The 14,139-nt window shown below is 40.4% G+C and overlaps 1 protein-coding gene across 1 annotated transcript in view; it reads right to left on the bottom strand.

The window, feature by feature from the left end:
- Positions 1 to 4,729: 4,729 nt before the first annotated feature.
- Positions 4,730 to 14,139, bottom strand: part of LOC122917593 (FRAS1-related extracellular matrix protein 1-like) — a 65,636-nt gene continuing 56,226 nt past the window's right edge. The window contains exons 10-14 of the mRNA XM_044265638.1: positions 13,187 to 13,380; positions 12,392 to 12,482; positions 10,926 to 11,093; positions 7,392 to 7,600; positions 4,730 to 4,882 (exon numbers count right to left, since the gene is read on the bottom strand). Of these exons, the coding sequence (XP_044121573.1) occupies positions 4,756 to 4,882; positions 7,392 to 7,600; positions 10,926 to 11,093; positions 12,392 to 12,482; positions 13,187 to 13,380 (789 nt within the window). The 3' untranslated portion in view covers positions 4,730 to 4,755. The remainder of the gene's footprint in view (positions 4,883 to 7,391; positions 7,601 to 10,925; positions 11,094 to 12,391; positions 12,483 to 13,186; positions 13,381 to 14,139) is intronic.

The following is a 14,139-nucleotide window of genomic DNA, read 5'->3' as shown; positions in this document are numbered from 1 at the left end:
TGAAAAGGCAAGTCTGTTACTGTTTTTTAATTTTTAAAAAACATATATTTATTTATTTATTTGAAAGAGAGAGAGAGAGAGTACGCACGCAAGCAGGGGAATGGGACAGAGGGAGAGGGAATCACAAGCAGACTCCACACTGAGCACGCAGCCCCACCCAGGGCTTGATCTCACAACCCTGAGATCATGACCTGAGATGAAATCAAGAGTGGGCGGCTGAACCAATTGAGCCACTCAGGCGCCTCAAAAAGGTAAGTCTTTTATTTGTCCTGAAAGCTTTTTATCTCTCCTTCTATTTTCAATGATAGCCTAGCTGGATATAGTATTCTTGGCTGCATGTTTTTCTCATTAATGCTCTGAATATATCATGCCAGTTCTTTCTGGCCTGCCAGGTCTCTGTGGATAAGTCAGCTGCCAATCTAATACTTTTACCATTGTATGTTACAGACTTGTTTTCCCGGGCTGCTTGCAGGATTTTCTCTTTGTCACTAAGACTTGTAAATTTTACTATTAGGTGATGGGGTGTGGACCTATTCTTGTTGAAATTGAGGGGGGTTCTCTGCACCTCCTGGATTTTGATGCTTGTTCCCTTTGCCATATTGGGGAAATTCTCTCCAATAATTCTCTCCAGTATACCTTCTGCTCCCCTCTCTCTTTCTTCTTCTTCTAGAATCCCAATTATTCTAATGTTGTTTCATCTTATGGTGTCACTTATCTCTCGAATTCTCCCCTCGTGGTCCAGTAGCTGTTTGTCCCTCTTTTGCTCAGCTTCTTTATTCTCTGTCATTTGGTCTTCTATATCACTTATTCTTTCTTCTGCCTCATTTATCCTAGCAGTGAGAGCCTCCATTTTTTATTGCACCTCATTAATAGCTTTTTTTATTTCAACTTGGTTAGATTTTAGTTCTTTTATTTCTCCAGAAAGGGCTTTTATATCTCCTGAGAGTGTTTCTCTAATATCTTCCATGCCTTTTTCGAGGCCAGCTAGAACCTTGAGAATTGTCATTCTGAACTCTCGATCTGACATATTACCAATGTCTGTATTGATTAGGTCCCTAGCCTTCGGTACTGCCTCTTGTTCTTTTTTTTTTGTGGTGAATTTTTCCACCTTGTCATTTTGTCCAGGTAAGAGTATATTAAGGAGCAAGTAAAATACTAAAGGGGAGGCAAAGACCCCAGGAAAATATGCTTTAACCAAATCAGAAGAGACCCCAAATCATGGGGGGTAGAAAGGGGATAAAAAGAGGTTCAGAAAAAAAAAAAAAGAAAACGAATAAAGAAAAAATATTAAAATATATATATTAGATAAACTAGTTAAAAAACGTTAAAAAAGAAAAGGGTAAAAGTTTAAAAAAATTTAGCAGAAGAAGAAAAAAATTGAAAAAAAAAATTAAATTAACTGCAAGATTAATGAATCATGGGGAGAAAGCCATGAGTTCAGTGCTTTGCTTTCTTCTCCTCTGGAATTCCGCTGCTCTCCTTGGTATTGAACCTGCACTCCTTGGTAGGCGAACTTGGGCAGGCAGAATTGCACTGCCCTTACCAGGGGCAGGGCTGAGTAATCCGCTCAGGTTCGCTTTCAGGAGCTTTAGTTCCCTGAGCGCTTTCCACAGAGCTCCAGAGGACGGAAATGAAAATGGCGGCCTCCCGGTCTCCAGCTTGGAGGAGCCAAGACCTCAAGGCCCTCAGAGAACAGAGCTCAATCACTCCCGTCTCCCTGGCCTCCGGCCGTGCTCCGAGTTCACCAAGCCTGAGACCAGTTCAAGGTAACCCTGAGCAGAGAGCTCACTCCTCGGCTCTGTCTCTATAGCCAGCTTCCCCGTTCTAATACCTGCAAGCTCTGCGACACTCAGACACCCCCGATCCTTCTGTGACCCTGCGGGACCTGAGGCCACGCTGACCCTGCGTGGGCTTCATTCCGGTTTAGCCTCTGGAGAAATGTCCCTCAGCAGAACAGACTTTTAAAAGTCCTGATTTTGTGCTCCGCCGCTTGCCGGGAGCCGGCCCCTCCCCCCGCGGTCTATCTTCCCGTCGCTTTGGATTCACTTCTCCGCCAGTCCTTTCAGAAAGTGGTTGATTTTCTGTTTCTAGAATTGCTGTTCTTCTTCTCTGCAATCTCCCGTTGGATTTGTAGGTGTTGCAATCTTTAGATAAGCTATCTAGCTGATCTGCTACCTGATGTCGTCTCAGCGGGCTACTTCTCCGCCATCTTGACTCCTCTTCAAGGCAAGTCTTTTAAATCGGAAAAAAGGCCATCCTGTCTCTGAGTTCACAGTCTCAAACTTGGCACGTGTGCTACTCACTTAGTTATCAAGTCTGGCCTGCGGATACTCTCAACCCCACATTTCCTGCCCCCTTGCTTCAACCATGGGGATCATTTTAAATGTGGCTTTTATAACTCTGGTTTTTAACCAAATCAGAAGAGACCCCAAATCATGGGGGGGGATTTTAAAATTTTAAAAGCCACATTTTAAAATGTGGCTTTCAGGGTGCCTGGGTGGCTCAGTCGGTTGGGTGGCTGCCTTCGGCTCAGGTCCTGATCCCAGGGTTCTGGGATCAAGCCCTGCATCGGGTTCCCTGCTCTGTGGGAAAACTGCTGCTTCTCCCTCTCCCATTCCCCCTGCTTGTGTTCCCTCTCTCCCTGTCTCTCCCTGTCAAATAAATCAATGAGATCTTTAAAAATAAAAATTAAATACATACATAAATAAATAAAATGTGGCTTTCTTCAAGCCCTGTCCTTATGGGGGCCTTCAGCTGCTTCCCAACACTACTCCAAGAATGCTTGAGGCCTCGTTTCACGCAATTGAGTGCCTCTGCCACCCCACTGCCTTTTCACCAGAAGACCCTGAGCTCCTCCCATCTCCAGTCGTTGCACCATCTCTGCACACTCTCACTGCCCCGTGGCTTGCTAGGCTCAGCCTCAGCTCTTGGCTCAGCGACCTTCTCCTTCAGATTACATGGGGATTCTTCAGGGAAAACTTCTTTGACGACTCAGACTCACTTAGGGACTTCTACCATTTACTCTTTTTTAGCACTCCATTTATTCGCAGAACACAGCATTTTAACTAATCAATCATTTCAGCAATAATCTATTTAATGTCTGCCATCATCCCCTGACCATCATCTCTAACAGAACAGAGAGTTTCTTTGTCATGTTCATCATCATATCCCAAGCATCTAGCACAGGAGCTGGCCTACAGAAGGTACTTTTTAAATATTTATGGAGTAAGTAAATGAAGAAAGGTAAATATGTATGTATGATCTGCACACCCTGCTATTTAAACAGGCTAACAACTCTACAACAAATATACATGAGATTATTTTCATATCTTCCTTTAAAGGGTAGTGGAATGGGGTAGTAGAAACTCAGATTTACTTATTTAATCAGAGGTTAAAAAAATATGCAATACTCTATTCTATTTTCTATTGGCATGTCCTCTGAGTGGATTCATTAAAGATGCTCATTGTTACTGTTCTTGACTCTATCTGATGAATGTCATCAATATATCCATGATGACCACCTTACAAAATACAAAATAGCTTCAGGTTTCAAATAGTTAATGAAGCCCAAAGGCAACAATATTTAAAACATTCTTCCAGGGGAGAAAACAATCACACATAATTGTCCAAAAATAACCTGTACTTCTGATTGGCTTCCAAAGCCAATGCCCTTTTGCTTAAAAAGTAACAATAAACAGACTGTGTACACACAAATGAATGATTTGGGGCAAGTCATGGAAACTTCTTGAACCTAAGTTTTCTTTCCTATAAAATGGAGATAATTCCTTCCCCTTCTACTGCCCTGTGCTGGAAATAATTCCTTCTACTTCTTAAAAATACTAGATGGATATGATCATTCTTAATTAATTATTAGCCATAAAAATATCATTCAAACACATTATCACCACTAATTAAAATTTCACATCACAGAGATCTGACAAAATTAAAACAAAAATAGAATTTGGTAAAAAACAGTAAGAGGGACATAATAATTCTTTCTGTAGAACTTCTTCTGTCACTAAGTATAAATACCTGCAAATCCCATGAGTTTTGTTTATGGACTTAAGTGTTCACACAACAGAGAAACTCAGGGGTTCCCATCAACCTTGATGCGCAGATTTTTTCATCATTTGTCCAAAGGGGGAAAATCATCATTTCAAATAGATCTCAGAAAGGAGTATATAGAACAGGAATTCATAAAAGGGCACCACACACATAAAGACATGGCTTCTTCTGCACAAGAGGGAAAAACCCAGTGATGGTAGCTGCTAAATAAGTATTTTGGGGTGTTAGAGCTCAAAAACATCAGAATCCATTTATACACAGAACCAACTGGTTTTAAAGTTAAGTATCTGGGTTTGAGGTCCAAGTGGCTTAAGCTTTAAATGGATTAGAAGGAGAAGGCAGCATGCCCATTTCACCAATATATCTTCACTGTCTATTGCCTGTCCTGAGATGTTCAGACATAAGCAGGTATGCTCTTGTTTGAAGTCCACAAGTTTCAAGTTCTACAAGGAATTCTAATGAGGCTTCCAAAGCAGGGGCCTGGCTGGCTCAGCTGGTTGGGCATCTGACTCTTGATTTTGGTTCTGGTCATGATCTCAGGGTCGTGGGATCAAGGCCTGCATCAGGCTCTGGACTGAAAGTGGAATCTCTCTCTGTTCCTCTGCCTGTCCCCACCCAACTTATATGCTCTCTCTCATTCTAAAAAAAAAAAAAAAAAAAAAAAAGGCTTCTAAACCAGATGCTTTATTTCTATATGAATGAGGAAGGAAACATTCTACCCACCTCAACATGTAGAACAAATTCTGCTGAATTTGTGCCATCTGTGACCTCCAAGAATATGTCATCCTGAAGTCTCTCAGAGTCATCATGCTGATACCTGTGGGGATGATATTTGCCACTAGCCCCTCAAGACCACTGTGACAGTAGGAGATGTCTGACACAAAAGTTCTTCCATGGCTTTGGCCATATGGCCAGTAAATGAATAACAAAATACATAACATAATTACAAAGTCACATACTGAACTACTCAAGTGTCTCTGAATGTAAAAATTTGCTCCACCCTGGAAAAATGTGTTATATGGTTTCATGATATGTCTGGCAAATCAAAATTAGCCCTTCAAGTTGCCACCATGGCAATGGGAACCAGTTGGTGTAGTTTTGCTTACTTACATAAAATAAGGCTGGGGCTGGGGAGTAACTGAGACAGATAGTAGGTAAAAGAGGGACACTGTGAATCTTGATGAGGCCCCTCCTCTACTATTTTAAGCCTGATCTTTCTGCCTGTACTTTCGATCTATTCAGTTCTTCTACAAAACTCTGATCTACGAATTATTTATTGCTTCTCTTCTGCCATTTTCTCTTTTCTACTTACTAGCTCTCTTCCACTCAACCTATAAAGATTTTTGAATCCCTCCAGACTTCAAAATATTTTTCCTTGACTTAGCTTTGGCCCTACTTTTCTTTAATTTCCAGTCAAGTTTTATAACAGAATTGTCTAATTCAGGACTTTCCATCTACTCTCCAACCACTGTAGTGATACATGGTAAGTTCTAAACAGTGGTTGAATTGAGCCAAATTTTTAGCTCATCAATGATTTGTTCAAAATAGGAAATAAGCCCTAGGAAATAAAATTAAAAGTTACATAAAAATAATATTGAGGAGTACCTGAGTGGCTCAGTTGGTTGAGCATCTAACTCTTGGTTCTGGCTCTGGTCATAATCTCAGGGTCCTGGGATGAAGCCCTGATTTGGGCTTACACTCAGCAGGGAGTCTGCTTGAAATTCTCTCTCTTCCTCTCCCTCTGCCCCTCCCCTCTTTCACATGCACATGCTCTCTCTCTCTCTCTCTCAAATAAATATAAAAAAATCATATATCAATCATATAAAGCACTTAAATATGAAAAAATCCCAGGTTAAAAAATATTTTACTCAGAACTAGTCTTACCCATACACTGGGTAGGGACTCAGGTTTGGGATTCCATTCCAATGGTGAAGAAAGTCCACTCCCACCCCAGTATCCCTCCCACACACTGCCTCTTATGCTCCTTGATACTTTCATCAAAAATAGATATGTGATAATGTACTAGGTCCTATCTTACCATACTAATACCCCTAAAAGAGCCAAGCGGATCTAGGAGTAACATCCAAAGGCATGGCTTTGGAATCAAACAGAATTTCCAAAACCAGACTCTTCCAGATACTAACTGAGTGACCTCAACCTCCGAGTTTCTTCAACTATAATATAATATATACCACATAATATGAGAATACGACCATCGACCTTGTCAGGCTTGATTACTGTAAAGATTAAATGGGGAAAAAAAAACCACAACTGCAAGTCCTTGAATTATATGTGCTGGCAGATAATAGTACTCTTCTATCCATCGCTTGCTCCCTAGTAAGAATTACCTAAACAGAGCTCTTATTCTAACATGTAGCTAAGAGCTGAGATCTCTAAAAAAAGGAAATTTTAATGAGGATAAGATGAGTAGTGAAAAAGAGGTCAATATATTAGAGATCATGAATAACTAATGTAACCAAACTAAATTTCAGATGAAATTGATGTTCTTATGCACAAATTTGAGCTCCTAGTCAACTTCCAAGTGTGGAATTAAGCATTTGATGCCTAATACCTTCTGAGAGGTCAAAATTCCCATTTACAATTTGAACCTATAAATGAAAAGTCAGCTAGTATATCTGTCTACCTGATCCTTGCTTTTGAGTATCTTGCATTGTTTTACAGAGAAGGCATGTTACTAAATTCTGTAGGAAAGTTTCTTAGAGAACCACAGTAGCAAGAAAAGTGAAAGACCTTAAGGTGAGGGGAACTGCTATAGGACCTTGAAAAATAAATTGCTCTCTCTGTCAGAAACCCAAGTACTATTCCATGCTCTACCTCCCCAGTCTACCCTTCATGTTTGCCTGCAAGTCCCTTCCCAGTACAATGGAATAGAAATTAACCCTAAGTATATACTGATCAACAGAATTTATTCCCAGTTTCCACAGTGAAACTGACTGTCCTTAAAGCCAAGTTCAACTATATAGATTAGCCATATAAATTATTTCAGTCTATATTCATCTAGTTTGGCTACTGCCTCTTGTGATATGTATAGTTGAAGCAAATTAACATTCGTGGTAATTAATTCCTATTGTTCAAATATCCAAAAAGTCATTTCCACTGGTACAAGCTAGACAGATGGAAAGAAAATGTCTGAAGGGAAATTGAAAGTTTATCATTTCAAATTTTCAACTGACCCTTGAAGTATTAACTGGCTTGCTAGTAACCCTGAAAAAAATCGAACAAACTTCTATCTTTTACTCTGCCTCACAACTCATCAAGATGAAGGCCAAAGCATATCAAAAAAGAGATCCAGGAATTGTTCTAACCTAACTTTTAAGGCATGGAGGTCTCCCCAAGAAAATGTGCCTCCTGTGTTTAGAGGAAATCCATCCAGCTCCACACTTCCACACTGAGGCAGTCTTTGCAGGGAGAGATAGATGTTGTCCAGTTTCGTATCCACATCAGAAACCAGAACATTCTCTGTGCTGATGATACACTGACCTCCCTCAGTCACTCTCAGGGAGCTGGTAAACACCTAAAAAGAAGGAAGAAAGCATTCTATGAGCTTTTCCTGAAGACTGAGCTCATTAAATAAATGGAAAACATCTAGTACCACCTTCACATGTCAATTAATTTTTCAAGGATGTAGTAAAGGGAACAAGTTCATAGCTGAACATCTTGGCTGAAAAAAATTTTTACTAAACATTTCCAATTCTAAGCACTGAGGTATACAAAGAAGCAAGGTGGATTTGTAAGCTTCAAAGTATCTACAATTCATTACCTCAGACCCCATTATAATGGAAGCAGCAACCAAACTGGTTACTATCAGTGGCACTAAATAGAGGAAATAGTAACGTCCATCACCATGTCCATACCCCCCATTGCTGGATGGATATATATATATATATCAAACAACAACAAACAACACTTATATCAAATTCCCCTAGAGGACAGAATCCATCTCTTCCTTTTACCCTAAAAATTCTTAAAGATTTGGGAAATTGGTTGGAGCTTTTAAGTGTCAAATGTAATGAGTATTTTTAAGATAGAAGTAGACCTGGGAAACTGAAGATCAGAGATCAAAGATTCCATAAGAAATACATTTATTCAAACATCAGACAAATAATAAAACCATAAAGATAACTGATTTTTCTGATGACAGAAAAATCCACTACTCAACAAACAATTCATTTGAAAGTAAAAAGCAAGTCAGAAGTGGTTGGGATATTTTATCATTACATTGCGACTTGGCAAGAAGTGTTCTATGGCCAAATAAGGCTTGAGAAGAGTCATGTACAGTATCTTCACCTTGGAGATTTATAAGGCGTGTAAGCATATCCAACATTCTGAGATCCTGCAGTAGAAACATTGGTGAACTTTGTTTAGCCTCTCATTCTCCTAAATTTATATTACTACACAGAAGTAAAAGCAAGCAGATAGAGTTGGGGTACCAATCATGGGCTCTGAAGTTCCCCTCCTAAAGGTCTGAGGTGAGTGCCCCACCCATGTGAGGATACAGCATTCTTCAAGAAAGAAGCTGCTCTCTTCAGACCAACTGCTGCTCCCAGAAGGCAGAATGTTCCTGAGGAAAAAGTTGATAAAGGAAGTGGTTGGAGGGGGTGGGGTTTGGGGGTCGTGGAGATGGGCAGAGGAAAAAGAAGTGAGCAAGGACAAGTCACAGCCTTCACTCAGAGCCCTCCTCTAACCTCCTGCCCACAAAGGCACAGCTGCCCCAAGGCAGCCCCCTGGGTCATGGAAATTATTAGACCAACCACCCTGAGACAGTTGCCTTCTATTCTTTAATAAGCTACCTCTACTAGAAAGGAAAACACAATACAAGGGACTTCTCTCCCTACAATGACTCTCGCCCCTATCCTTCCCACACGGCTTACTCCTACACTTTTACTGTTTGTAGGAGAAGGAAAGAATACTCCTATTATTAAAAGAGGAGCATTATCTTTGAGACAAGGTCCACATCTGCCAACCTCACTGATTCCAAATTTGCATCAATTAATACCCCGAGATGCTAATGTTTCAAGTGATATACTCCGCTGTACTCTATGGCTTTTAAAATATACATGTATTTTAGGGCAACTTTCAAAAAATAAAAGCATAAGGCTAATTTCCCCCAACTCATTCGCCACTAACTTTTCAGTCTCTGCCCAAACCTAGTGTTTAGGTTTTGGGCCTTCCCATTAGCATGATATTAAAATCACCTAGTGGTTATCACTCAACTCTGCTATCTGTGGGTATTTTATGCCAGGAAACCACTCTTGAGACTGGTTTCACTTAAGCTACTCATTTGATTTTATTTCTAATGGTCTCAGTTTTCTAAGGCATGATTTCTTTTGTCCCATGCACTATAGGAAAAAGAAGGTGCTATGCCACGTTAGCCCCGAGTCCTCATAGCTACTCGGTCTACCTTCAAACGAGGGAGGTTAACTTTTCACTTGAATGTTTCTAGTTTTCTCCACAGATCATTCTTCTCTAGCAAGAGGTTTGGATTGCTTTGCTTAAAACACTATTTATCTCCATGACTGTTTTAGAAAATGCTTTGACTTCTTAAGATGCTGGCCTAGTTCAGGGCGTGTATCTCATACGTGGAAAAGGATGGTATGAATAAAATCTAATCAAATGAACAGACATTCTAAACTATTTCTTCCATGGGGAATGTGATCTGGTCCCTGACAAGGAAGGAATCAAAGAATATAGTTTGGATTCTTTGGTCTTTTTCGTGAGCTCTTTGGCACATCTTCTGCCAAAAATGGCAAGTTCAGAGGCCTGAGGAGGCAGGCCAGCAATGTAAATGAGTGTGCTGAGCGTGGTGGGGCCTCTGGAGACTGGAGAGCAAGCCCAGGCAACTGCTGCTCAGGGTAAGTGAGTCAGTTTATTCTTCCTAGAGGTCCCAAATTTTCAAGAGAAGTCAGAAAGCCAGACTTGATATGAAATGTGTGAATGTTGACAACTCACTAATTAAAAGTCTTGTTTGGCTCTGTCAGAATAGCTCTGTGGGCTGGGAAAGCCACTTGTTCCCTCAGAGTGAGACATCTGCCATCCAACTTTGGGCAGATGTAGAAAAGTGGAGGAGGAAGCAGGAAAGGGAGCCTCAGGGCTCCTGACTGTCCTCCAAGGAGGTGACTGGAAGGTGATCTCTTTCCTTAGGGGTGAGAGAAGTATGGGTTCTCATCCCTCTGGGTCCTGATGAATAGGTAATCCTACCTTGTCTTTCTACTTATGAGGGTAAAATGAGCCCAGGAATAGCCACACGAGTTAAGTCTGACCCCCTGATGGGGTTTGGATCAAACTTTCACTTTGAAGTCCAGCCTCAAATATAAGATGTAGACAAGGTAGCATTGCCTTTGCAGTTCAGTTTTAATAAGAGGCCCAGCTTCTTGACCACTTATGTCAACACTAGGGCTGGGATGGGAGAGGATAGAAGAACCCATCTTCACTCATTTGAAAAATTAAAAACCTTATTTAGATTAGCAAGCTTAGAGTTGGCCTGCAATGAGATCAAATAAGTCCTTCCGGTTGCTAAGAGACCCATAACTTAATCCCCTTCCCCTGATCAGCATGTGAGACTTAGCAGAAAGGAAAGAAAATGAAAGAGGTTATGATAAAGCTTTGAAAATATTGCCAAATTCAGCAACTGGAAAATCTCACCTTTCAGACAGAAAGTCCCATGGGAGGTGAAAGACTCCCCTCTCCAAGCTTTTTTTCCTACACTGTAGCTGAAAAATTAAAAAATTCTGGAAAATAGCCTGAAGGAAAGTTAGCATTTTTAGTAAGTCTTCAAGTCTTCCCTTTCTTTCCTGAGATCTTCCAGCCTTGTCATCTTTAATATCAAATATCATACATACCTCGGGAACTTGATTGTCCACTGGAAGAACTGTGATGTTAAAGCAGATCCCGTGCAAAGTGCCGCCATGTTGGTTACTGATGGAAAAGGCAAACTGGACATGTCCCGGATGGAGGCCTATATCTTGCATGGGTGGCATGTAGGCCACCTTCATGTGGTTCACAGCATGCTGCAAAGCAATTGAGATGAACATGTGGGTGCCCATCTGCAAGGATCAGAGATTTTCAGAGAACTAGGTCCCTGAGAACCATTATGTTGACATCGAACACTAGAAATGCCACTTTGAAGAGTCCAAAATCTCTATTTTATAAATCACTTTTTCTAAAACCAGGAGGGAAAAGAACAAAGAAAGTAAATATGCCAAGTGCTTGAAGTCAGCACAACTCTATAAAAGACAGGAGATGTGAGTTTTGACACAGCTCCACCATAAATTAGCTATGTGATATTGGTCAAGTTAACTAAACTTTCAAGTCCTTTGTTTCTTTATCACTATAATAAGTGAAATAATAAAGTAATAGTATTGAGCACATAGGGTTTACATACTCATTTGCAACATCTAGTTACTGTGAGATTAGGCAGAATTGGCCCTACAGACAGGGGTAGCTTCTGCCTAAGTATTCATCATGCCTAAGTATTCACAAGGCTGTGACTCTTGGGGGAGTTTCAGGGTAGAGTCCACAGGAAGGGGGAGAAGGTTGATGAAGATTTGGGAAGGGAGTAGGTATTATACTTTGAATATGTGTCCCCCCAAAAAGATATGTTGAATTTCTAACTTCTAGAATACCTCAGAATATGACCTTATTTGGGGATTGGGTTGTTGCAGCTGTAATTAGTTAAGTTGTGGTCACAGGGAAGGGTAAAGCCCTTCATGGACTGTAACTTGTGTCCTCATAAGAAGAGAGAGACACATAGAGAGAAGACACACAGGATGACAGAAACAGAATGGAGTGATGATCCACAAGCCAAAGAGCATCAGAGAGTCCAAAGAAGAGCAAGGAAGGCTTCTACAGGGTTTCAGAGAATCACAACCCTGCCAACATCTTGATTTCAGACTTCCAACCTTCAGAACTTCGAGACAGTGAGTCTCTGTTATTTTAAGCCACCCAGTTGTGGTACCTACAGCAGCCATAAGAAACTAATATGGTAGGATCTTGAGTTGAATGCGTTGGAATAAAACCATAAGCACCAAGTCTGTAAATCAGAGCCTTGCTACTGGTAAAACAATACAAAAGGCTGTGTTGAATTATAGCAAGATTTCGAAATCATATCCAACTCAATGAAGCATTGTCAAATAGATAGCACATCCTAGTTAAAAGTGTTCAAGCAGACAGAATGTAGACATCAAGCATTTGATGCTTTTGACAGATGTCAAAGACCAACATTCTTGAGTCCAACACTAGGAGTGTCATCCTTTCTCTCAGAAGACACCTCCATCATGTTTGTCAACATTTTAGCATAGCATCATACCTGAGTGAATGACCCCAGTCCCAGGGCTGCAGGATTTTTGGTCAGCTTTGGGACGCTATCCACCATGAATAATTTCCCAGCATCCAGATGTCTAAAGAGAAATACAGGAGAACACATCAGTTAATTTTCCAGGCAAGAAACAACTAGTCAAAGAGCCTGCAACCAACTTTTCTGAAGCTACAAATGTTCATTGTAAGAAGAAATCAAATGTTCCATCTTTATATTCTCTCCTGCTGTTGTGGGGTTCTAGCCTTCAGTCCAGAGTCATCAATGCCATTCTTATGACTGCAGAAACTATGTACAGAATTTTCTGCTTTGATCTCATGAAAGGGGATCATTCTTCTCATTCTAAAAAATGTTTCCTTGCTATCGTGTACATGACACAAGCCTCAGGTATACTCATGTCACTTTTCTGATTGGGGTCATACAATATGACCCTTTTGTGGCCTGCAATGTCTGAAAATAGTGTTATAAAGATTCAATACCTTTTATTAAAAAGTCAAAAATAACATTCTCTTTAGAAAAAAAGAAATGTTGTATGAAAAACAGATTAAAGACTCTTTGAAGCTTACCTAAGCTGAAGACACTACCAGTAGCAGATCACTTACCAATTAATACAGCTTTTGAAGGAAGGTATGAGATAAGTTTGAGATTACAATATATGTGGACTTGAGTACAAGTTCATGTCTGACCAAGAGAACAACTGAACCACAGTACTGTATAGGAACACTTGTGACTCAGTCCTTGGACACAACCCTCAACAAATAGCCCAGGTGATGACTTCTCAAGAGATACCTGTGGCCGAAAGAGAAAAACGGAGGTGTCGTTATCGTGTAAAGAAGCTCACTGTCATATTCTGTATCTATAAAATGTAGATGTTTCTTAGTTATGTAGGCCACCTCAGTTTCCTTGACAACCAAATGCCGAGAAACTCCAGGAGCCTCTTTTGGAAGCTGATCATCCACTGGAGTGATATGGATGGTCACCACCTGGAAAGAAATTATCTGTGCCATTAATTTGAAATACACCAAAGAAAATGTCCCCACAGTCCCCCAGTCATGGTGAAGATGCTATTCAAAACTCCCATTTGTAATATACTTCCACTGAAATGATTCAGGAGCTATTAAGAACTTGGGCCAAAAATGGAACATTCATGCCCATTTAATGTTATATTTTAAAAATAGAATTATCACAAATATAGTTAATGCCATCATGAAAGCTACAGAACAGGCATATGATACACAAAATATGTTCCTGATTTTATTTCGATTTCTCCCTTCCACCAACAATCTATGCTTTCTTTTGCTACCACCTTCTACTCAGTCATTGACCCTAGAAACCTTGTTATGACTTTGGTTCCTCCTTCTCCTGTGACATGTAACACATCTCCAGGTCCCAGAGTTTTTGCTTACCAAATTTCCTATGCCATGACCACACCCCGCCCCCACCCCAACTGTCATTCCCACTCTTACTGCTCTAGCTCCCACTCTCATTCTTTCTTCCCTACATTATTGCAATAGCTTCCTGTGAACCCTAACTCCACTACCTAATCTCGACTTTACATATTTCTAGTGCTCTCTTTAAAAAAAAAAAAAAAAGAAAAAGAAAATGCAGGCCAACTCGGTTATTCATCTCCCCAAAAAACTAAACAACCACTCAGATTAAATTATTCAAGCTCCTCAGCATAGCACCCAAGACCTCCACAGTTTAGACACACTCTATATTTCAACTTTATCTTGTGCCACCTT

The sequence above is a fragment of the Neovison vison genome, chromosome 9 (genome assembly GCF_020171115.1).
Source record: "Neovison vison isolate M4711 chromosome 9, ASM_NN_V1, whole genome shotgun sequence".
Lineage (NCBI taxonomy): Eukaryota > Metazoa > Chordata > Mammalia > Carnivora > Mustelidae > Neogale > Neogale vison.
The sequence above is the reverse complement of the archived record's forward strand: the minus strand, read 5'-3'. Positions and strand labels throughout refer to the sequence as shown.